The sequence below is a fragment of the Micropterus salmoides genome, unplaced genomic scaffold, assembly GCF_014851395.1.
Source record: "Micropterus salmoides isolate LMB-PRFRI ecotype aquatic unplaced genomic scaffold, ASM1485139v1 Ms_hic_scaffold_5, whole genome shotgun sequence".
NCBI classification, from domain to species: domain Eukaryota; kingdom Metazoa; phylum Chordata; class Actinopteri; order Centrarchiformes; family Centrarchidae; genus Micropterus; species Micropterus salmoides.
Genome location: NW_024044237.1, coordinates 35,963,001 through 35,987,000, shown reverse-complemented (window position 1 = coordinate 35,987,000; position 24,000 = coordinate 35,963,001). Strand labels below are relative to the sequence as shown.

Genomic DNA, 24,000 nt, shown 5'->3' with positions numbered 1-24,000 from the left:
GCAACTTTTCACAAAACACACGGTTCGGATCGATCTGTAGTTTTGTAATTTTAAAATGCGCTACTTTGGCTCTGATCCAGCTGCCTCTCTGTCTGTAGGTAATCACCAGGCTGGACTCGCTTAATGATTGGTTACAAGTTGCGAAAAATAGCCTATCAAAACTCACAAGACATTTGCCCCGGTCACAGGGAAGGCAGTCGATATCACTGAAGCTGCAATAAACACTCTTTTCACTTAATAACACTGAAAGTGATGGCTTTTAAATCAGTCTTTTTCCCCTTACCCAGTCACTGCACCCGAGAGAAACACAGCATGCATCTGTCTTTTCTGCGTTTTCACTGCAGCTCTGCATCGCAGTATAAAATTAAATTATTAAATTAAAATTTCGCTATAAATCCACAGTCACCCCCCCCCCCCCTGTTTTTTACACAAATCGCACCCTGCATGTACATATATAAAATTGATACTGTAAATATATACAGCAGATAGTAGTGCTGTCCCCGACTAAGGATTTACATAGTCGATTCAGAATCATCAAGTCCTGCCTGTAGTGGACTGATTGTCGCATCATGTGTGTTTTTATGCGTGGCGACTGCCAGCCGAAGCTAAACTGAGGCTTATTGTTGACCATTTTCTCTCTCTCTCGCCTGCCATTCACTGGTCAGAGGAACCGCAGCTGCGTGCATGCAGCTGTCAGCAGCACGGCATGCACGCAGCTGCGGTTCCTCGTGGGTCTATTTCAAGTAGCCGGCTATTTAAAAACGATAAAATATTCTTTGTGTGGTTCATCAACGGTGATAAATTGTCCGAAAGGCCCACGAGGTACGGACGACTCGGCACAACACCAATAAAGATGGAGCTACATTTTCTTTACTTTAGCTGATGCTTTTATCCAAAGCGACTTACAATTGCTGTACATGTCAGAGGTCGCACGCCTCTGGTGCAACTAGTCTTATCCATTGCGCCATCACCACCCCTGTCGCCATCACCACCCTACGTCTCTTCAGCAAGTGTTCCACTTCTTCCACCGCACACACACTATTGAAAGTTTTATTCTTTTTACATGTTTATTTACAGCATTAAACGTTGAAATGTATATTGCAGCAGGCTGTATATTAACTTATTGGGAGAAAACTGGTAGTTCTATGTAAAATCAGACTTTGAACACCCCCATATCGCCAAAATGGCGTGATCCTTGTTTCGCTGTGAAACTTCAACTGTGAGATTGACTGTTGAATCAGGCTCCGCCCATCGAAGCATCAAATCTTCGACTATTCGGGGTCAGCCCTTTTCATGACTTATCATCTGTATCATACATATCATCTGCATATTGTCTGACCTTTGGAGACCTGCAGGGTTTTATGCTCGGCACACTTTTATTTTGTAGATCTTTTCTTTAGATTAGGGATGCATTGATCCAATACTGATATCAGCCCAATACTGACTCAAATAGTTGGATTGGGTGTTGATGACAATGGGCCCGATTTATTTTCAATTCGCACGTACTACGCGATGCATCAGCAGTTCGCCAGTAGACACGAACATTGTGCTAGGAGAGCTAACTTAGCATTTTGTTTTACAAAGTCAGGAAGCGATGTTTAAACCCAGCTGGATGTGACCTTACACAGAAAAGATAAATCTCATACAGCTCATTGATCGGGACTCAATCAATAAGCTGTATGAGCCCAGGTATTAGCATCAGCACTGAAAAAGTTGGGTCAGTGCATCCCTACTTTAGATGGACTTCACAAACTGCAGTTTGTTTGATGTGTTGCAGCTGTGTAAACGTGTTCAGAGGACGTGAGAGCTTCATCTCTTCCTGTGTTTGTACCTTCAGCTTCCAGAAGTTCTCCTGGACGAAGCGTTTGTCTCAGGCTCTTCACTCCGGAGACTCTCAGGGTTACAGCACCGTCGGAGAACCTTCACCCCCCATCCGCTACCTCTCCCTGCCCCCCCACGCCTTCCCCCCAGAGACCGACGAGGACCTGACCATCTCCCCCTACGCCAGCTACACCTCACTGACCGAGAGAGCCCCGCCCATCATCAGCGGCTGGCTGGACAAGCTGTCTCCACAGGGGTGCGTTTGATTTACAAATGTGGTTAAACCAGGAAGAACAAAACCACAGGGGTGCGTTTGATTTAAACAGCTAGTTAGTCCAGGAAGAACAAAAGTACAGGGTGCGTTTAATTTACACATCTGGTTAGACCAGGAAGAACAAAACAACTGGGGTGCGTTTGATTTAAATAGCTGCTTGAGGAGTGTCAACGAAGATCTTGGAGCTCCTCCCACATTTTCACCTGGCCAGTCACAGTGGTCGAATCAGAAAGTCAGTGACACAGCTTCCTGTGTATATGTGTGTGTGTTTCTCAGGGGTCAGAGGTCAGCGCTGGCTGTTCTGCTGCGTCTCCTCCTCTCAGCTCCTCCCTGTGTCTCCTCCCTCCTGAGGAGCTGTTTCTGCCTCATCACCTTCCTCTCCTCCTCCTCTTCCTGCTTCTCCTCCTCCTCCACTCGGTGTGTTTGTCTGTTCCTTCTTTCCTCCTCCTACTGCTCTTTAAAACTATAAAGTTCTTTGGTAAATTAAGATCAGTTCAGACACAGATTATCAACCGATGAGTGTTTTCTGCTGACGCTCATGGAACTGCTGCAGTGTTTCTGCCTGAGTTCAGGTCTGATGACTCTAAATTACTTGTTATTTTGTGGGAGTTTTGAACACACTTGCGTGTTGTGTTGTAAAAGGGATCATGTGACTGTCTCCAGGTCTGATTTGTGTTTTATATTTTTCAGGAACTATGTTTTCCAGAAGCGCTACGTGAAGTTTGACGGCAAAAACCTGATGTACTTCGGCAGCGAGAAGGTACAAAGAACATGAAGTTATTTGTTTGGGATATTTACCACTGAACATTTTGCCTACATGTGATGCCGGCAAAATGGTGCCTAACATAAAGAAGAAGTGAATCTTATTATAACTGTCCTGATGGAGACGGATCTTCTGGTTCAGGGGAGAGAGAGATAGAGCAGGAGAGGAACAGAGAGAAAAAGAGAGGGATGTAAGGAGAGAGAGGGAGGCAGCCTACACAATATACATACAGAGGTACAGACAGTAAAGGTGATGTTGCTATAGACTGAATTAATAATGGTAAGGATATTTACAGTAGTGTTAATGGTAACAGTCGTAATGTTAATGATTATAATAACAATAATAACAATAGGACTAGTAACAATAGTTGTTGTAGCAGAGGGTGTCGAGCAGGAACACGGGGGCAGCAGGTGACCCGCAACCACAGATCCAGACTCCACAGCTCCAGAGCCAGAAAACCTGCAGGAAGTGATAGGAGGAGAGAGGAGAGGGACGAGAAAGCACAAGACTACCAGAAAGGGGAGAAGTTGTGTTAGTAACATGCAATAATGGGATGAGGTTGCATACAGAGGGAGAGAAAGTAGAGGAGAGAGGAGCTCAGTGCATCATGGGAAATCCCCCGGCAGTCTAGGCCTATAGCAGCATAACTAAGGGATGGTTCAGGACTCACCTGAGCCAGCCCTAACTATAAGCTTTATCAAAGAGGAAAGTCTTAAGCCTACTCTTAAATGTGGAGATGGTGTCTGCCTCCTGAACCCAAACTGGAACCTGGTTCCACAGGAGAGGAGCTTGATAGCTGAACGCTCTGGCTCCTAGTCTACTTTTGGAGACTCTAGGAACCACAAGTAACCCTGCATTCTGGGAGCGCAGTGCTCTGGTGGGGTAGTAAGGTACTATGAGCTCTTTAAGATAAGATGGTGCCTGACCATTAAGAGCTTTGTAGGTAAGAAGAATGATTTTAAATTCTATTCTGGATTTTACTGGAAGCCAATGCAGAGAAGCTAAAACAGGAGAAATGTGATCTCTTTTCCTGGTTCCTGTCAGAACACGTGCTGCAGCATTCTGGATCAGCTGAAGAGTCTTAATGGACTTTTTCGAGCAGCCTGATAATAAGGAATTGCAGTAATCCAGCCTAGAAGTAACAAATGCACGGATTAGTTTTTCTGCATCATTTTTAGACAGGATGTTCCTGATTTTCGCAATATTACGTAGGTGAAAAAAGGCAGTCCTTGAAATTTGCTTAATGTGAGACTTAAACGACATGTCCTGATCAAAGATAACTCCAAAATTCCTCACGGTGGTGCTGGAGGCCAGGGCGATGCCATCCAGGGAAACTATATCTTTAGATAATGCGTCACGGAGGTGCTTAGGCCCCAGAACAATAACTTCAGTTTTATCTGAGTTTAAAATTAGAAAATTACAGGTCATCCAGGTTTTAACATCCTGAAGGCACATTTGAAGTTTAGCTAACTGATGAGTTTCATCTGGTTTGATCGATAGATATAACCGAGTATCATCTGCATAACAATGAAAGTTTATGGAATGTTTCCTGATAATGTTGCCTAAAGGAAGCATATATAAAGTGAAGAGGATTGGTCCGAGGACAGATCCTTGTGGAACTCCATGACTAACTTTGGCGTGCATGGAGGACTCATCGTTAACATGTACAAACTGAAATCGATCTGATAAATAGGACTTAAACCAGCTTAGAGCGGTTCCTTTAATGCCAATGAAATGTTCCAGTCTCTGCAATAGGATCTATCTAATAGTAAAATGTTATTGACCGAATGGATCAAACTCTGAAGGAATGAGTTACTTTGTGCTCATAAAAATGTATCCACTGTTTTACTGCCGCTCATTTGGCTCCATCTCTAAATATATTGGTTTGCTGGGACACAACCTGTAATTAAATTGTTTTTCTCACCTGTTTCAGGACGTCTACCCTAAAGGAGTGATCCCACTGGCTGCCATCCAGATGGCCCGCCCAGCAAAAGACAATAAATTTGAAATTGTGACGACTCAGAGGATCTTTGTGTTCAGGACTGATAATGAAGGTGAAACAACTAAACACACACTTTAAGTCAACACATAGCCCCACTCTGTTTAATTTATTCTGTTGCACCAATTTGTTCTTGTTAAATCTGATAGAATGCTCTTACAGAAACATTCTCCAAAAAGTTTCACAAAAGAATACTTGAATACTGTAATTCGTGCGTCGTCCGACTTTTACCCTCAGAGACAGGAAGAAACACACAAAGTAGTGGAGGACTCTGAGCACTGCTGTAAAGCTCAGCGGGTCATGTGATCCAGCAGGGACGGACCAAAGAGCGACCAGCTAACCTGCTGGATTCAGACGGCTCTGATCCAGGTCTTTACAGGCCTGATAATGTAGGAGACAGGAAATAACAGAAGAAGAAGAGAGGACAGAGGGACGGAGACAGAGACAAGGATGAAGATGATGATGATGATGATGATGATGATGATGATGATGATTTGTGTTTCTGTGTTTCAGTGCTGAGGCGGCGATGGGTCTGCACGCTGCAGGAACATGTCAGAGATCAGCTGGTGTTCGGTCGGCAGCGCTTCGGCCCCGGATCACACTGTCAGAAACATGGCGTGCTGGAGCTGAAAGGGACCAAGTCCAAAGTGTACGCCGCCATCCACACGGAGCAGATCTGGCTCTACAAGAGTGAACAGGTGAGAATACTGACAGGTGACGGTACAGATAGGCGTGCAGCAGCCGCATGCAGCAGGTTGCTGAATATATCTCTAACTTCTGTGTCTGCAGTGTTTTCGTAACGGGATCGGCATCACGTTGATCGAAGCTCGAGGAGCGACGATCAGAGACGGAAAACACAAGAGCTTTGACCTCATCACGCCGTACAAAACCTTCAGGTATGACTGCATCACTTGTACTGATCCAAATGTACAGCAAGTGGAACTCGATTTATTGATTCACGTTCTGATGGTCGGGTTTTTTGGTTTCCTCCCGTTGATCTGAAACTGAGTGGAAACAGGACGTAGTGCCAGAAAGTTTCAGTAGAAGAGGGTTCAGCTAACAACAGAGATACAGATTTTTAGTTCTCAGCTGTGAATGTGGGAAGCAAACGTCCGTCTCTCTGCCTGACTGAGCCTTCTGGTCCCTGAAACCAGCTCCTTATGGGGGGGGGGTCTGTCTTTAAAATGTCGCTGCCGTGTCGACCTCACCGCGACCTGTGCTCCGCCTCCTCAGCTTTACGGCGGATTCGGACCGCGAGAAGCGAGACTGGATGGAGGCGCTGCAGGAGTCGATTGCGGAGACTCTGTCAGACTACGAGGTGGCCGAGAAGATCTGGTCCAACCGGTCCAACAGGATGTGTGCCGACTGCAAGGCCCTGAACCCCGACTGGGCCTCCATCAACCTCTGTGTGGTCATCTGCAAGAACTGTGCAGGTAACGGACCTGGTTTAGACCAAGACTAATTCAACTTTGTTTATCTGATGCTGGTGGGAAAAACAAATCCTGTTAGAACCAGTAACTACTGGGAAGATCCCACAAGCTCCGTTCAGTTCAGTTTGATTTGTATAAAGCGCTTTAGAGTTCCCTCATTGCGCTGGTTATATAGAGCAGGTCCAGACCAAAGTCAAGATCTACTTTTAAAGGGACTAAAAGGTCCTTCAGACCTTTGTTGTGTGTGTTTCCACCGCGATCTGAGGACCTGCAAAGATTAGGCAAATTAACCAACTGACGATGTTCTTACTGTGACAGACGCCCTACAGAGCGACGGACGGGTGTCATCAATTAGCAAGGTCACTATCTATGTAGATATGAACAGCAGAGCTCCATTCAGCGTCCGAATGCCAAATCACTGCAGCAAAATCTGTCTCCTCGAACTGAGGACAACTAGCGGGAACTAGACTGATAAATACATTAAAAAATTGTGCTTTAAAATTTCCAAATTGTTATTATTTTCATTGTTTGTTATTTTAGTAATTGTTCTTTTGAAAATTGAACTCATTTTGGTTTGTTTTTTACAATTTGCATTTGATACTTGGTTTTTATTTTTTTCCCTCTGATACTGATTTTTTAGTTGTTTTTTCTTTATTGATCCTAAACATAAAATTACTTCTACATACTGCTGACCTATGGCACTCACGCGGGCTTACTGTTGTTATTTTTATTTATTTATTTTAACACACACAAACTTTTACTGATTTATTTACTTTTATAATTAAATAAATTGTTCTTTTGCATTATATTTAAAGCTTTGGCAGAATTGTTGTTTGACATTCATGCCAGTAAAGGTGAACTAAACTGAGAGAGAGAGAGAGAGCGAGCAAAACCACAGGGACCAGCTCCAGGGTTGCATTGCATTGTGGGATTGTTAGCGTAGTAGTAGTCAGTGTTTTTAGTTTTTGATGGAACGACAGAGTGAAAACATTTACAGGATTCTTCATATTAAACGGTAGAAAGTTTTAGATAAATGTTTTACAGGCTGCGTTTGTCTTTTTATGTCCAAATGAGTCCACATGTGTTGGTGATCAGGTCTGGCTCCCGGTCTGCGGTCCAGACCAGCACAAACAGGAACACATGCTGAAGCTGAAGCAGGAAGGTTTTTTAATCTGAAGCCGCCTCATCAGGCTTACTGAGCGTGTTTACCTGTGAACACCTGTGGAGACACGAATCACTGCAGGTGAAACTGTCACTGTGCTGGTTCGACCGCATTGTGGGGAGCGTGTGTGTCATCCTGCTGTCATCATCCTTCTGTTATCTGGGCGGCGTGTGCTGACACGCACTTATCAGAAGTGATGTCAGAATTACCTGGAGTTCATAATATCGGTAAGATGACGGGATGGTGGCTGTGCTGTGTGTGTGCAGGGCAGCACAGAGGTCTGGGGACGATGGTCTCCAAGGTTCAGAGTCTGAAACTGGACACCAGCGTGTGGAGCAACGAGATAGTCCAGGTGAGTCCAGAACCAGTCCATCACCTGAACCAGGTGTAGGATCCAGTCTCTCTTTAAGCACGTTCAGCTCCTGTGTTTGGATCTGAGCTGTCCTGGGCCCCGTTTCAGAAATCGCGATTCCTGAGTATGTTGAGCCCGAGATGAGGGAAACTCTGAGTTTTCCGTTTCAGAGAGCGAGATCAGATAAACTCAAGATCAGTAACTCCGGTAACTGATGCTGTGAACCTGACCTGCTCGGGAGGAGGTCAGGTTCACAGGATAAGTTGGAAAACCGTCAGTTTCTCTCTGACTCCTCCCCTCCTGTCTGACACACCGTTTCATTTCCTCATTCATGCTGTTGATATCAAAGCACATGTCTGAACGCATTTACATATTTAAAAACTTTAAAATCCTGGCTAGACAGGCTCTTAGTTTTTCACCCAAACATGATCTTGAACATGACGCTTTATGATCAATCTGTCATCGATGTGAGGACAGATCTCCGCACATTGTGGATTTATCCTCAGCCCAGAATCAAATCTATGTCTGTCTTTAACGCTGTGAAACACTTAGTGGGCTACATTACTGCAGTAATCACTGTTTAAAATGTAACCTATAAAACTGATCAGTGAACAGTAACCTTTCATATTGTAGGCGCACGGATTGGAACATTCGTAGTTATCATGTGTTCTGACGGCATTAATAAAATACGAAATGAGCAAGATTTTATTAAAGTAAAATAGACGTCTGAAACTTTACAGTCACTTTGAACACATAGACACATTTTCCACTGCTGAAAAAATAACTAATAGTCTAACCTGCTGGGTGTGACTTTACAATCACAGGTTCACGATAAACTGTGTCTTATATTTGACCTGTACCTATTTTCATAATCAGGCAGCCGATTGCCAACCGGCATTTAGTCCCGTCGGGTTCCAGCTTAATAAAAATAGCCTTCCTATTTAAAATCGAATGGGCTGTAGGAGAATTCTGTTCTGCTGTTCTGGAACTGAAAACTCAGAGTTTCCCACCTCAGGCTCAGTCAACCCCGAGCTCAGGGATGAGCTCAGAGTTTGTTAAGCCTGCTTTCTGAAACAGGGCTCTGTAGTCCCGGATCTGCGCTGTTGTGTTTGTTTACTAGTTTGTTTGTGTGCGTCAGCTGTTCATCATGCTGGGGAACGACCGGGCCAACGACTTCTGGGGGGCTCGGCTGTCTGCGTCGGCGGAGCTGGACTGTGACGCCTCGCCTGAGCAGAGAAGAGAGTTCATCACCCAGAAGTACAAAGAGGGACGATACCGCCTCAGCCACCCAGCGTTCAACAGCCAGGAGGAGCTGCTGAAGGTCTGACCCACGCCCAAACAGCCGCCCTTAAACCAGACGCTCTTAGTTCTTTATCCCGGACCCAGGCTGATCCTCACCAGGACAACATACTGAACCAATCGTGTGAACCACGTGAAGCTGTTAGACGTGTGATAAACATGTGATGGGTTTCAGAAGCTTCCTTGCAGCATGATATATAGATATCTACTGAAAACAGCGATAATAGTTCACAGTTTAATACACATGAATAATTTACTAAACAACCACCTAATTACAGTCCTACGGAAGCCCTAAGAGCTCATACATTCATACATTTTATTTACTCAGTTTTTTTCTGTGATAACGACTTCATTTAATTTGTCATTTAAATGTTGTTTTCCTGAAATAATGACATAATCAGTTCTCAAGAAAACAGTAATGAGTTCAATGTGAAAGGCTGCTGATAAAGCTGCAGCCTTGCTAACCGCCTCCTTAATGTGTGTATTATCTGCATAAAGCTGTTTCAGCCATCACTGTGATGCAGTGATCAATAATTTCCTGCTCCTCTTGACACTGCTAAACTGAATGTTGTTTCCTGCAGTCATTTAATAAACTAGACTATCGTTTTGTTTTACTCCTCAAATTAATTATGTCGTTACCTCATGGAAACAACATTTGTTATTTCGAGATAAGGACATAAATAACTCTCCAAAGATCTTCAGAAAACAAATTAAATGAACTCGTTATTACGGGAAAACGGAGTAAATAAAATGCATGAAGGCATGGCCTCTTTGGGCTCCCGTACATTCCAAATTAAATCACTACTCTTTATTTTCATTCAATTTTCTGACCACAAAATTAAATATTCGGTTGTTACCACTAAAATAAAAGTACAAAAAGCTCCTTTTCACTTATGTCCAAAAACCACATGTGCCTACATGTAAAAAGTATTTCTTTTACTCTCCTCTTCAGACTGTTACCAAAGTTTCTGTCAGGTGACTTCAGGTAAACGGCGAGTAATAAGTCCGTAAAAGCGGCTCTGAGGCAGAACGGAGTGTCTTCGCTGGCTCCGCGGCTTCATCAAGACAAAGGACTAAAAACTAAATCTATCTCCTGCCGTGGAACAATGATGAACATAACAAACATTAATGATAACTTAATAATACTATCTTACACCAGTGATTTATTTTCCTCTCTCTCTGTCTGTGAGTTAATGTCTCTCTCTCATTAACAGGTCTTGTGTTCGGCGGTCTCTGAACAGACTCTTCTGAAAACGGTCACTCAGATTTTCTCAGAGGCGGAGTCAGCTCGCCTCGCCAACGGCGGCCAACAACTTCACTGCACCATATCAGGTCTGATCTCTGCTGTACTCTACTGATCTCTACTGTACTCTACTGATCTCTGCTATACTCTACTGATCTCTGCTGTATAATACTGATCTCTACTGTACTCTACTGATCTCTGCTATACTCTACTGATCTCTACTGTATTATACTGATCTCTGCTGCACTCTACTGATCTCTGCTGTACTCTACTGATCTCTACTGATCTCTGCTGTACTCTACTGATCTCTACTGTACTCTACTGATCTCTGCTGCACTCTACTGATCTCTGCTGATCTCTGCTGCACTCTACTGATCTCTACTGTACTCTACTGATCTCTACTGTACTCTACTGATCTCTGCTGATCTCTGCTGCACTCTACTGATCTCTGCTGTACTCTACTGATCTCTACTGTACTCTACTGATCTCTGCTGTACTCTACTGATCTCTACTGTACTCTACTGATCTCTGCTGATCTCTACTGTATTCTACTGATCTCTACTGATCTCTACTGATCTCTACTGATCTCTGCTGTACTCTACTGATCTCTGCTGTATTATACTGATCTCTACTGTACTCTACTGATCTCTGCTGATCTCTGCTGTACTCTACTGATCTCTACTGTACTCTACTGATCTCTACTGATCTCTACTGTACTCTACTGATCTCTGCTGTACTCTACTGTACTCTACTGGTCTCTACTGATCTCTACTGTACTCTACTGATCTCTGCTGTACTCTACTGATCTCTGCTGTACTCTACTGATCTCTACTGTACTCTACTGATCTCTACTGTACTCTGCTGATCTCTACTAATCTCTACTGATCTCTACTGATCTCTGCTGTACTCTACTGATCTCTGCTGTACTCTGCTGATCTCTGCTGTATTATACTGATCTCTGCTGTACTCTGCTGATCTCTGCTGTATTATACTGATCTCTGCTGTACTCTGCTGATCTCTGCTGTACTCTGCTGATCTCTACTGTACTCTGCTGATCTCTGCTGTATTCTACTGATCTCTGCTGTATTATACTGATCTCTGCTGTACTCTACTGATCTCTGCTGTACTCTACTGATCTCTGCTGTACTCTACTGATCTCTGCGTTCTCTGCTGATCTCTGCTGTACTCTGCTGATCTCTGCTGTATTATAATGATCTCTGCTGTACTCTACTGTACTCTGCTGATCTCTGCTGTACTCTACTGATCTCTGCTGTATTATACTGATCTCTACTGTACTCTACTGTACTCTGCTGATCTCTGCTGTACTCTACTGATCTCTGCTGTATTATACTGATCTCTGCTGTACTCTACTGTACTCTGCTGTACTCTGCTGTACTCTACTGATCTCTGCTGATCTCTGCTGTACTCTGCTGTACTCTACTGATCTCTGCTGTATTATACTGATCTCTGCTGATCTCTGCTGTACTCTGCTGATCTCTGCTGTACTCTGCTGTACTCTACTGATCTCTGCTGATCTCTGCTGTACTCTGCTGTACTCTACTGATCTCTGCTGATCTCTGCTGTACTCTGCTGTACTCTGCTGATCTCTACTGATCTCTGCTGTACTCTACTGATCTCTGCTGTACTCTACTGATCTCTGCTGTATTATACTGATCTCTGCTGTACTCTACTGATCTCTGCTGATCTCTGCTGTATTATACTGATCTCTGCTGATCTCTGCTGTACTCTGCTGATCTCTGCTGTACTCTGCTGTACTCTACTGATCTCTGCTGATCTCTGCTGTACTCTGCTGTACTCTAGTGATCTCTGCTGATCTCTACTGTACTCTGCATCAGGTCTGACCTCTCCCTCTGTACTGTAGCAGGAGCTGGAGGTTGTTTTCATTTTGGCGACAGCAGTAATGTTTTCTGAAGCCGTGCACGGTCCTGAGCTGTGCTGAAGGTCAGCTGAGGCGCTGTTATCAGCTCTGTTCCTGCAGGGAGGCTTTTATCCTGACACAGTTTGCTTCAGTTAGCAGAGAACCTCAGGCCGACACAGGCTTTTATTCTACTGACACACACGCAGAGTCAGAACCAGAACCACTTCACGTCACAGTCAGAAGACAGCTGACATTTATGTTTTAAGATTTCCATCTGTGTATGTGGGTCAGCAGTCAGAGTTATGGAAGTCTCCAGGGAATGAATGTAAGTCTATAACGTCCTGAAGGAACGGTCTTTGTGGTTCTTCTGTTCCCCGTCAGACCCCAGCGTGTACGATGAGATCATGCAGCCCGTCCTGCACTCTGGTTACCTCTACAAGTCCAGCACCGTCCACAGAGGAACCCTGTCCAGGAAGACACGAGAAGGTGGGGTGATACAGAACCAGGTCATTCATAGGGAACTGAGGAACCTCTATAATCAAACCACACCTAATGTCTCCTCGTCTTGTCGTCAGACTTCCAGAAGTTCTGGTGTTCGGTGGATCGGTCTCTGCTCTTCTACGAGTCGGATCGATCAGCTGATCCCTGCATGCAGATCAGCGTTAAAGACATCGTGTGTTTGGGGATCAGTCGACCCGACTCCTCCAACAACAACAACGGCTTCATCGACAGGTGAGCTCCTGAACGCTCTGTCCTCTCTGATGTTGTTGAAAGGTTGAACGCCAGGTAAAGCTCTGCCTCTCTGTCCGTCCTCCTCTCAGGTTTCGTTACACCTTCGAGTTGTATTTGACTTCAGAGAAACTTTATCAGTTTGGTTTGGAGACGGCCGACGCTCTGCACAGCTGGACCAAAGCCATCGGGAAGGTCTGACACTCCGACACTCTTCATCTGAAATATTTCCTGATACGAGCTGCAAAGAGGGCTCATTTTAAGTGAATGCTTCTGTCATACAGAACGTTACTGCGTCACTTCATTATCATCAGCTTCAAAAGACATCTGAGTTGTAAAAGAGTTCAATCTGATGGTGATTCCTTGGTAGCATCACATTTCCTCTGAGACCCCACGAACGTGTTCCGTGCTTTAAAGCCAATTTTACTAGCAGCCAAACCAGCGGCTGATACTTTTTTTTAGCATCACAACCCTGCAACATGTTTCACCATCAGAGTTTGATCCATTCGGTCAAACAGCCACATGATTAAATCATTTCACCCCCGTCCAAGTTAGTGTTTTGGCGGTATTATTGAAGAGCAACGCAGACACCAAGCCACAAGTTTAAATGCTCATGACGGTGCATGCATAGACGCAACACAGAAGTTTGGCCTTAAGCCGCAGAGGAATCCCCCGTCATCCCGAGACCTCCACTACAGGAGGAGGACTGAAGAGTCTTGATGTTACAGAGTGTGACGTCTCCTCTGGAGAAGCAGAGTAGTGAAGTAAAGAATGGCTGCAGTCAGACTGGATTTCACCCCCCCCAGCACACTGAAAAATGTTCTTAGATATTCTATTCTAACATTAAATACAAAGTCATTTCATAGTATAGGCCATATAGTATAATGGGAATTTACTACTTATCGTTACTATATTCATTATAATTTCATATGTCCTTTAACACTATAATGTAATATATAATAATAATAATAATATGATATTAATTCCAGTTACAGCTGTTTCATTTTTGTGGGTTGTTTTTATTCACTAAATCCTTGTGTAAGGAGCTCAGTCTTGGTCTCTAATTTATTAAAACTAATTTAGTAATAACTTGTAAATAATCAGAACCACTCATGTAGAAGAATTACTGTAGGCTGTAGTCTTTACTTGGACATCGTAAATAATTTTTCCGGTTCACACGTATATCTTTAGGGCAATATGTGAGTGAAATACTCATCATCCATCCTGGTCCCCTCGCGCTGCTCTTCTTCTTTTCGTTTCATTGGCGGGTGCAGTTGACTTCCTGTGACTGTTACAGCTAATGTTCTCCATACTGTCAAATACGCACAGGATCTAGAAAGGTTAAAGTTACAGGAGATTTACAGGTAAATATTAAAACGGGAGGACAACGGGATAGAGTGGTAAAATACGGAGGAATCCCGGGAAAAAATGGGAGGGTTGACAGGTACGGTGGTCCCTGTGCTAACAGCAGCAGCCAATCAGCATCTCTCCTGCTGCTTGCAACACCAGCAGCTATGAAACAAGAATATAAACAAACTACATTTCCTGAATCAGAGGTCAGTCCCACCCCCTCTCTGTTTTATCATCTGTGTTTAGAGGAAGTGATGTCACAGGTAGTTCAGCTGAGGTGCAGAAAACTTTTTTCCTTCAGAACGTCGTGAATGTGCTTTTAAAGATTCTTTATATTTTGATCCTGTCAGGCCGCGACCCCCCTCAGCTGTCACTGCCTGCTGACTCGGGAGTTTGAGCGGGTCGGCCTGCTGCGGTACCGAGCCATGTTGGACCCTCAGCAGTGGAAGGAGGCCTACTTTGTCCTGCAGAAGTCCAACCTCTTCATCTGTCCCCAAAAGGACGGAGCAGCGGAGGACATCATCAACCTGAACCGTCTGCAGGAGCTCAGTCAGTCCTGGTCCTGGTCTACAAATACACCGTGTCTGACTGACCCGCTGTCCGACTGATTAAACGCTCTGTGTTTGTGTTGAAGGTATCACCTCCGAGACCGAGAACCACGAGAAGAAAGACATCCTGGTTTTAGTAGAGAAGGGCAGGTGAGAGGAAGACTGTGTCTGCTGGATGGCGCTTCATTTGCTCTTTCATTTCCGTTTCCCTTCATCGCGTCGTTTCCTCTCTCCATCAGGACTCTCCACCTGCAGGGGGTCGGCCGGATGGATTTCTCTCTGTGGTACTCGGACATCCAGCGAGCGGCCGGCGGTAAAGGAAACACTCTGAGGGAGCAGCAGCTGAGCAGAAACGACATCCCCATCATCGTGGACAGCTGCATCGCCTTCATCACCCAGTACGGTGAGGAAGAGGGCGGTGGTGGAGGGAAAATGTGCCAAGAACCTACAGCAGCATAACTAAGGGCTGGTTCAGGACTAACCTGAGCCAGCCCTAACTATAAGCTTTATCAAAGAGGAAAGTCTTAAGCCTACTCTTAAATGTGGAGATGGTGTCTGCCTCCTGAACCCAAACTGGAACCTGGTTCCACAGGAGAGGAGCTTGATAGCTGAACGCTCTGGCTCCTAGTCTACTTTTGGAGACTCTAGGAACCACAAGTAACCCTGCATTCTGGGAGCACAGTGCTCTGGTGGGGTAGTAAGGTGCTATGAGCTCTTTAAGATAAGATGGTGCCTGACCATTAAGAGCTTTGTAGGTAAGAAGAATGATTTTAAATTCTATTCTGGATTTTACTGGAAGCCAATGCAAAGAAGCTAAAACAGGAGAAATGTGATCTCTTTTCCTGGTTCCTGTCAGAACACGTGCTGCAGCATTCTGGATCAGCTGAAGAGTCTTAATGGACTTTTTCGAGCAGCCTGATAATAAGGAATTGCAGTAATCCAGCCTAGAAGTAACAAATGCATGGACTAGTTTTTCTGCATCATTTTTAGACAGGATGTTCCTGATTTTCGCAATATTACGTAGGTGAAAAAAGGCAGTCCTTGAAATTTGCTTAATGTGAGACTTAAACGACATGTCCTGATCAAAGATAACTCCAAGATTCCTCACAGTGGTGCTGGAGGCCAGGGCGATGCCATCAAGGGAAACTATATCTTTAGATAATGCGTCACGGAGGTGCTTAGGCCCCAGAGCAATAACTTCAGTTTTATCTGAGTTTAAAATTAGAAAATTACAGGTCATCCAGGTTTTAACATCCTGAAGGCACATTTGAAGTTTAGCTAACTGATGAGTTTCATCTGGTTTGATCGATAGATATAACTGAGTATCATCTGCATAACAATGAAAGTTTATGGAATGTTTCCTGATAATATTGCCTAAAGGAAGCATATATAAAGTGAAGAGGATTGGTCCGAGGACAGATCCTTGTGGGACTCCATGACTAACTTGCATGGCATGCATGGAGGACTCATCGTTAACATGTACAAACTGAAATCGATCTGATAAATAGGACTTAAACCAGCTTAGAGCGGTTCCAATGAAATGTTCCAGTCTCTGCAATAGGACCAGATGGTCAATGGTATCAAATCCAGATATATAACGACAGATTTAAGGTGGTTGCTTCAGAATCAGCTCTGACCCTCGTCAGCAGGTGGTCCCGGTGCATCCTGTCCTTCAGCTCAGCTCCTTTGTTCATAAAAATCTTAAAACCAAAGCCCAAATGTTTATCTGTGTGAAGCTGCATTAAAGCTTTCTCACCTTGTACCTGAGTGACGTTCTGAGCATGCTCTGTAGGTCTGGGCCACGAGGGGATCTACAGGAAGAACGGGGCCAAATCCAGGATCAAGCTGCTGATGGAAGAGTTCCGTAAAGACGCTCGAAACGTCAAACTGCGGATCGGAGACCATTTCATCGAGGACGTGACGGACGTCCTGAAGAGGTTCTTCAGAGAGATTGACGACCCCATCTTCATGGCCGACCTCCACCCGCTGTGGCAGGAAGCCGCCAGTGAGTCCACTTTACTTTACAGTCCGGGTCATTATGGTCAGGTCCAGAGGTCAGCTTCAGTCCAGATATCCAGCAGGTGTTCAGTATGTTTTAGATCTCTGTCCCGGTTTCATCTTCAGAAATCCCCCAGAAGAGTCAGAGGCTGGACCGCTACAAAGAGATCATCCGGAGTCTTCCTCGAGTCAACAGGACCACTCTGGCTGCTCTCATCAGTCACCTGTACAGGTGAGCTCGCATTAACACACCTGTTAGTGATAACGATCTCATTTGCAACATGAGATCGTTTCCTGTCTCGCTAATTGCGGGACTCCCTCGTGTATCTGTGATGCTACTTCGTGTTTGCTTCGCCTGACAGCAGCAGTCGTAAGTAGGAGGTTGTTGCTGAACGTCACTGAAATCTCGTTACATGATGTCATTTCCTGTGTCTCCCTCAGGGTCCAGAAGTGTGCAGACCTGAACCAGATGTGCACTAAGAACCTGTCTCTGCTGTTCGCTCCCAGCCTGTTCCAGACGGACGGTAAAGGAGAGCACGAGGTGAAGATCGTGGAGGATCTGATAGACAACTACCTGCACATCTTCGACGTGAGTGCAGCTCCGAGCGCAGCTCCTTTTTCTACGCGTCGTACAAACCGAACAAACTCAGTGAGCTTCTGTTTCAGATCGACGAGGAGCATCAGACTCAGATCGAGCTGGAGATCAGCCTCATCACCACCTGGAAGGACACTCAGGTGCAGTGATGATGTCATTAATACACATAGTAATATGTGATCAGCTGCTTATCAGTCATTAACTCAAAGTCCCAGGATGCACTGTGGGGCGTCGGCTTGTACTGACTGCGGCTCTTGTGTGCAGCTGTCTCAGGCCGGAGATCTGATCATCGAGGTCTACCTGGAGCTGAAGATCCCCGACTGCTGCGTCACTCTCAAGGTGAGTCTGCAGGCTGAGCAGCTGCTTCTGCCTTCAGGCTGCTCGCATGATGTTGGGTGTCTGATGTGACGCAGTGCATGCTGGGAGAAGCAGGAAGTGTATTTTTATTTTTGTCTTTTTTTAAAACGCATGCATCAACACGTTCTCACTCCCAGCTTGTCACACATGAATCGTTGGCGTTAGTTTATAACGCACTGGCGAAACCTTGTAGCGGCATGTATGAACGCTGAAGGTAGGTGTGAGGTGTTTAACAGAGAGGTCCGACTGAGGAGGTGGTTGGGTTGGACAGAGGGCCAGAAACCGGACTTTCATCCAGGAGACCGGGGGTTCGTGTCAGGAATTGTCATGGCGAGCAGGTTGTAGGACCCAAACGCAAGACACGCAGGCGGACTGGTACAGTTCAGAGATATTTTAATGCAGCTAAAGGCGAGGCAGGTAATGACCGGACAAAGACTAAACAGAAACACCAGGTATATATACACACACACAAGGACTAACGAGCAGGGCGTGAGCAACACAGGTGAGGAGCATGAGGCTAACGAGGCAGGTAGATACTGAAGGGGGGGGGACAAAACACCAGTTACTCAACACTAAACATCAGAGTAATATAAATAAACTAATACAAGCAGACAGATCACAAATAAACTAACAGCAACAAGGAACACAGACAGAAGCTAAGAGATAGACATGGGCAAAACACAGAAGTACACAGGCCAGGAGTGAACACTAAAGACATGAACGAAGGTACAGGACAAAGATACGAGACAAGACAGATACTAAGTAAGACGTGGATGAATAATAAAGGCTCCAAAGAGACTCGAGCAGAATGAACAAAATCAGATTAATGAATGAGAACATAAATACACAAGCAGGCAGAACTCAAGCATGATGGTACAGAAAATACGTGAGACTGGAACAGAACTGAAATCAGGAAAATACCAAAACACCAGCTGACAGATGATAACCAGAGAGACAATAACGTCAGGTAGAGGACGCACACTAAAGGTAACAAGCAAACTAAAACTAAGTCTAAACTAACGGCACAGCAAAAGGGATTCCAACACATAAGACAGGGTGGCTAAAGGAAGGAACAACTCAGACCACAAAGACTGGATACAAGACCATATATTATGTAACAGATACCAAACTGATAAATGAATAAACACAGAGAAAGTCAGGACAGGATCGTGACAGTTCGTTTCCCGTGTGAAACAAAAAGTTCCTTAGGTAACGTAAGTAACGTAGTTATTTAAACCATGAACCATGAAGGACTTTCGGTGCCTAAATTTAACCAAATTGCGATGTTTCACAACGTCAAGTTAACCACTAGTTTTATTTTGAAAGTCTAACCAGATGTTGAATATTTATTGTTGCTAACTTGACCACGGAGCCCTAAACGTGGAAAAACGGCGCTAAAGGGTCTTGACCAAGCGAGTTGGGATGAGAACTACAGGATCCATGACAACAGGAACAGCCACTACAACATTATCAGGTGTGACAGTCTGTGTGACCTTTGACCCCTGCAGGTGTCTCCCACCATGTGTGCTGAGGAGCTGACCAACCAGGTTCTGTTCATGAGGAACGTCCCGGCCGGAGACAAAGACGTCTGGATGACGTTTGAGGCCATCGAGGACGGACAGCTGGGTGAGACAGCCAGACTACACCTGGACACCTGGAGACAGACGAGTTCAGGGTGCCTGGGAGGTTTCCCTCTCCTGCCTGACCCTTTTTTTTTCTTCTTCTTCTTCTTCTTCTTCTTGTGTCAGAGCGTCCGCTACACCCCAAAGAGAAGGTCCTGGAGCAGGCCCTGCAGTGGTGCAAGATGGCCGACCCGAGCTCAGCCTACCTGGTGGTGAAGAGAGTTCCTAGAGGAGAAGGCATCAACATCCTCACCTGTACGTCCCACTCGCACACACAGCTGCTGCCTCCTCTCACAGTTAGTTTGAGCAGGAAGCTCAGCGTAGATATTTCTAAAAGTGAATATATAAATCATCACTGGTCGTGTTTCCCGTCCCAAAAGCGCCATCAGAGGTCGGCGACCTTCCGCCTGTAAAGCTGTGTTGTGATGTTATTACTGGTAATGTTACGCAAAGAACACAGCGAACGTCTGAATATTTTGATCACACTTTCTGTGTGTGACAAAGTCTTATGAAATGGGGGTCCGTGGTCTGATTTGTGTCAGTTTAGGGGTCCCGTTCTGCAGGGGTCAGTACCCGTGTGGTCCGATCCAACAGCTGAAGAAGAAGAAGGTGCTGGTTCTGATAGAAAGGGGTCAGAACACACAGAGGAGTCCATGGAGACGGGTCAGGGCTGTGTTGGCAACAGAAGGGGGGCCTGCGGGCGGTCTTAATGTTTGATCGGTGTATCAAAGCATTCAGAAGTCAGGGAGCAGCTGTGGTCAAAGACGCAGACGGGAAACGAGTTTGTAGCTCAGAGAGAGGAGACCACGTGACTGACTCTGTCTCTCTGTCCAGCCTATAAGAGCGAGATCATGAAGATCGGTCTGCTGAGGTGTCGTGAGGAACCTCCGAAGCTTCTTCAGGGAAACAAGTTCCAGGAGAGAACGTTCCAGATCAAAGACCACAAACTGCTGCTGCTCAAAGACAAGAAGGTAAGAGGGCTCAGTGAGATCTGGGTTCCTGTGAGAGCCGGTAAACCCTGGTCACCGTCTCCTGACTGGTCTGTGTTGTTGTTGTTCAGAGCATCAAACCGGAGAAGGAGTGGTCTCTGAAGTCCATGAAGATCTACATCGGCATCCGCAGGAAACTGAAAGCTCCGACCAGGTAACGGAGACGAGTCTCGGCCCTTTACACGAAGCTTAAAATATATGAAAGACGTTCAGCAGGTTCTGCTTATTGGAGATCTGATGATAGTTTAATCAACAAGATGAGCAGTTTGTGTTTCACCGGTAGAATCAGAGCACAGGAAGAAACTCACACTGCAGAGCTTCAAGTGTGTCTGTCAGGAATCAGCTGATTCTTAATACTGACTGTTCCAAGCAGGTCGCGACAAATGCGGCGTTTCCAGAGAAGAGCAGATGCAGGCGAAGAGATGAAAGTGATGGAACAATCTGGACTCAAAGTCTTTTTTGTTGTAGCTGCAGAAACAGAAACTTGATTTTGAGGTCAGAGTGTCGTTAAATGAGCAGCGGGTGGAAGAACTTTCACAGGATCTAAGTAGAACAGGAAAACTTTGACTCAGTGAGTAATGGAAAACACACCACACAGATAAATTTGAACCCTGAACCTTCAGAGCACGAGAGCAGGTGACTTGGTGACTGAGCCACTGGTGAGCGCTGCTCGTGCTTCACTTTCTCACTAGTCGAGGAAATAATGACGCTTTTATCCAGAGTGACTTACCGTTGCTCAGAGGTCGCACGCCTTTTGGAGTGTCTTGATCAGCGACACATTAGTGGACGTGTCACAGTCGGGAATTGAACCCAAAGGCATGCGTCTGGTCCACTGCTCCATCTCCACCCAATGACATCACATCTTAGACTTAGAGAGATTTTTATCACTGATCGAGCAGCGGGTGAAATTTGGTGAGTTTAAGTGGAGAAAAACAGAAAGAACACTAAGGTCAGAAACAATATGGGCTCCAGCATCTTCACCGATTGGATCCCTGAATACAGGTACACTGTGACATCACAGCGGCCCGATGAAGCGGCTCAGAGTGAAGCGGCACGAGAGGCCTTCTGATTATCGTTAAATATGAAATGTTTCAAACGTTGATTAAGGTTAATTTGTATTAAGGATGATTCGTTGAAGAAGAACGTCTTTACGGCGAGAACAGGATGTAGTTAGCTGGTGGTGTTTGGTGCTGACGGACCCGCTCTGCACCATCAACCAACCAACTAAGAACTGGAGCAGCTCACGCTAACAATCAGCGGGAAGATGGAAACAGACTGACCTCTGACCTGAGGACAGGAAGGTCCACAGGTCAGAGGTCATCTGATGAGCTCACCTGTATGACCTGTAGTGAATGTGTGTTTGTCTCCTCCTGCAGGTGGGGATTCACAGTGATGTCAGACAAACACCAGCTGTAAGTTCTCCTTAATGAACCCTCTGATCTGTAAAGTTCCTGATCCTTGAGTTCCACTGTTTAAACCACATGTCAGCAGGCTGCTCCAGGCGTTACTCTAGTTTGTAGTTTAGAAGACTTTAGAAAAACTGAGAAATGAGTTCAGGTTCTTGTGCAGCAGTGGAAGGAAAGTTTCTGTTTTTCTTAGGGCTCTCAAAAATAGCGCGTTAACGACGTTAATTCGTTGTTTGTCGTTAATTACGTAAATTTTTTTAACGCATTTCACTCATGCGCAGTGTGACAAATTATTCAGGTCAGGAAAGTGGTTGGGACGGGAGCGAGAGGCGAGATGGAGCAAGGTGAGCAAAGTGGGCCTATTGACGGATTCAAATATAAAAAGAATGATGATGGTACAGTTAACAAGTACAAGGTTATTTGCAAGATTTGTAACAAGGAGTTTCAATTTCACCGGAGCTGTTCAAGCTTGAGGTACCATGTCAACGCCAAACATGCGTTTGCTGGGTCGTCATGTTCAGCAAGTGGTTCGCGCCAGACCACGCTGAATTTTCGACCCAGATAATTTGACCAACAAAATAGCAAAATGGATTGCAAAGGATTGTAGACCCGTTAGTATTGTAGAAGACTCAGGTTTCATTGATGTTTTGCAAGTGGCGTCTCAAGACTCATCCAAATATTATGGGGGGTAGTATGTTTCAGCTTGATTTAAACCACCATTATTTGGCTGTGTTAATAAACAGACATAATATGAAAATTATGTATCTGTGTCTTTTTATTTATCTTTTGGTATGCATTTCAGAAAAAAAAATGGTTAGGATTCAGGTGTAGTTGCAAATAGTGATTAATCCTGATTAATCCACTGAAAATTCTGATTAATTTGATTAAAAATTTAATCATTTGACAGCCCTAGTTTTTCTACATAAACTCCTCGGAGCAGCCTGTTGAAACCCTCAGAAGCTCTATTGTATATTTTTAAATATTCTATATGATATTAATGAAGGCAGACGGAGCAGCTGGTCGCCGGTTGATCCTACAGTGAAATAAAGAACAAAACTTCTGTTAAGTTTAGATCTTTGGGAACTTTGGTGCCATTGAAGTTTTTTCACTTAGAGAAGAACTACAAACATGGCGGCGTTTTTTAAAAGTCGGTCTAACTTTGATTGTCGTCCGCGTGTCTCTCAGGTTTCTGTGCTGCAGCTGTGAGGCCGAGCTGTGGGACTGGATCACCGGCTTCCTCAAAGCTCAGGTGAGACGGAGGCTCGTCCCGCTGATCCGGGATCAGCGTGTCTCCGCAGGACGCCTCCCGCTGACTCTCGCCTCTTTCTGTGCTCCTTTTTGCAGAACGACGACCCGGGCCCTCCGGTGCTGAGGCGCCACTCCTCGTCAGATATCTCCAAGCAGAAGTTCGGCACGATGCCGCTCGTCCCCATCAGAGGAGACGAGAGCAACAGCAGCATGCTGTCGGCCAATCAGACGCTGGTCAGGCTGTGATGCGTGATGATGACTTCCTGTGGAGAAATCTAATCAAAGACGAGCTGCTGACAAAAATAAAACAAATTTAAACACGAATTTAACACAATAAAACAGGAAAAACCAAAACTCCAGATCAGAAGAGATAGTTTGACCTGTTCCCGCTAAATCCAGGACTTTTCATTCAGGACTCGTTTCTCATGAAGCTGAAGACAAACTGTGTTTTCAGATTTCAGACTCGTTTTTGGTTTTACTCCCTCCCCTCCTCTCCCTCCTCCTCCCCTCCTCTCCCTCCTCTCCCTCCTCCCCCTCCTCTCCCTCCTCCTCCCCCTCCTCCTCCTCCTCCTCCTCCCCCTCCTCTCCCTCCTCTCCCTCCTCCCCCTCCTCTCCCTCCTCCTCTCCCTCCTCCTCCCCCTCCTCCTCCTCTCCCTCCTCCTCCCCCTCCTCCTCCTCTCCCTCCTCCTCCTCTCCCTCCTCTCCTCCCTCCCTCCTCCTCTCCTCCTCCTCCTCCTCCTCTTCCTCCTCTTCCTCTTCCTCCTCCTCCTCTTCCTCCTTCCTCCTTCCTCCTTCACCTCCTCCTCCTCATCCTCCTATTCCTATCCATCCCCCACCTCTCCCTCTCCCTCCTCCTCCCCCCTCCTCTCCTCCCTCCCCTCCCTCCTCCTCCTCCTCTCCCTCCTCCTTCTCTCCCTCCTCCTCCCCCCCCCTATC

At 45.5% G+C, this 24,000-nt stretch overlaps 1 protein-coding gene across 2 annotated transcripts in view; it reads left to right on the top strand.

Moving 5' to 3' along the window:
• arap3 (ArfGAP with RhoGAP domain, ankyrin repeat and PH domain 3) overlaps positions 1-24,000 on the top strand; it is a 49,710-nt gene that overhangs the window by 23,260 nt on the left and 2,450 nt on the right. For both annotated transcript variants that reach the window (XM_038699385.1, XM_038699384.1), the window contains exons 7-33: positions 1,838-2,077; positions 2,786-2,855; positions 4,792-4,912; positions 5,371-5,555; positions 5,647-5,753; positions 6,091-6,290; positions 7,716-7,801; positions 8,940-9,122; positions 10,315-10,432; positions 12,604-12,708; positions 12,798-12,954; positions 13,044-13,146; positions 14,652-14,850; positions 14,936-14,999; positions 15,089-15,252; positions 16,642-16,854; positions 16,974-17,079; positions 17,289-17,436; positions 17,514-17,582; positions 17,707-17,781; positions 19,308-19,425; positions 19,548-19,676; positions 20,256-20,392; positions 20,482-20,564; positions 21,787-21,822; positions 23,002-23,065; positions 23,161-23,298. In XM_038699385.1, coding sequence (XP_038555313.1) covers positions 1,838-2,077; positions 2,786-2,855; positions 4,792-4,912; positions 5,371-5,555; positions 5,647-5,753; positions 6,091-6,290; positions 7,716-7,801; positions 8,940-9,122; positions 10,315-10,432; positions 12,604-12,708; positions 12,798-12,954; positions 13,044-13,146; positions 14,652-14,850; positions 14,936-14,999; positions 15,089-15,252; positions 16,642-16,854; positions 16,974-17,079; positions 17,289-17,436; positions 17,514-17,582; positions 17,707-17,781; positions 19,308-19,425; positions 19,548-19,676; positions 20,256-20,392; positions 20,482-20,564; positions 21,787-21,822; positions 23,002-23,065; positions 23,161-23,298 — 3,418 coding nt within the window. The remainder of the gene's footprint in view (positions 1-1,837; positions 2,078-2,785; positions 2,856-4,791; positions 4,913-5,370; positions 5,556-5,646; positions 5,754-6,090; positions 6,291-7,715; positions 7,802-8,939; positions 9,123-10,314; positions 10,433-12,603; positions 12,709-12,797; positions 12,955-13,043; positions 13,147-14,651; positions 14,851-14,935; positions 15,000-15,088; positions 15,253-16,641; positions 16,855-16,973; positions 17,080-17,288; positions 17,437-17,513; positions 17,583-17,706; positions 17,782-19,307; positions 19,426-19,547; positions 19,677-20,255; positions 20,393-20,481; positions 20,565-21,786; positions 21,823-23,001; positions 23,066-23,160; positions 23,299-24,000) is intronic.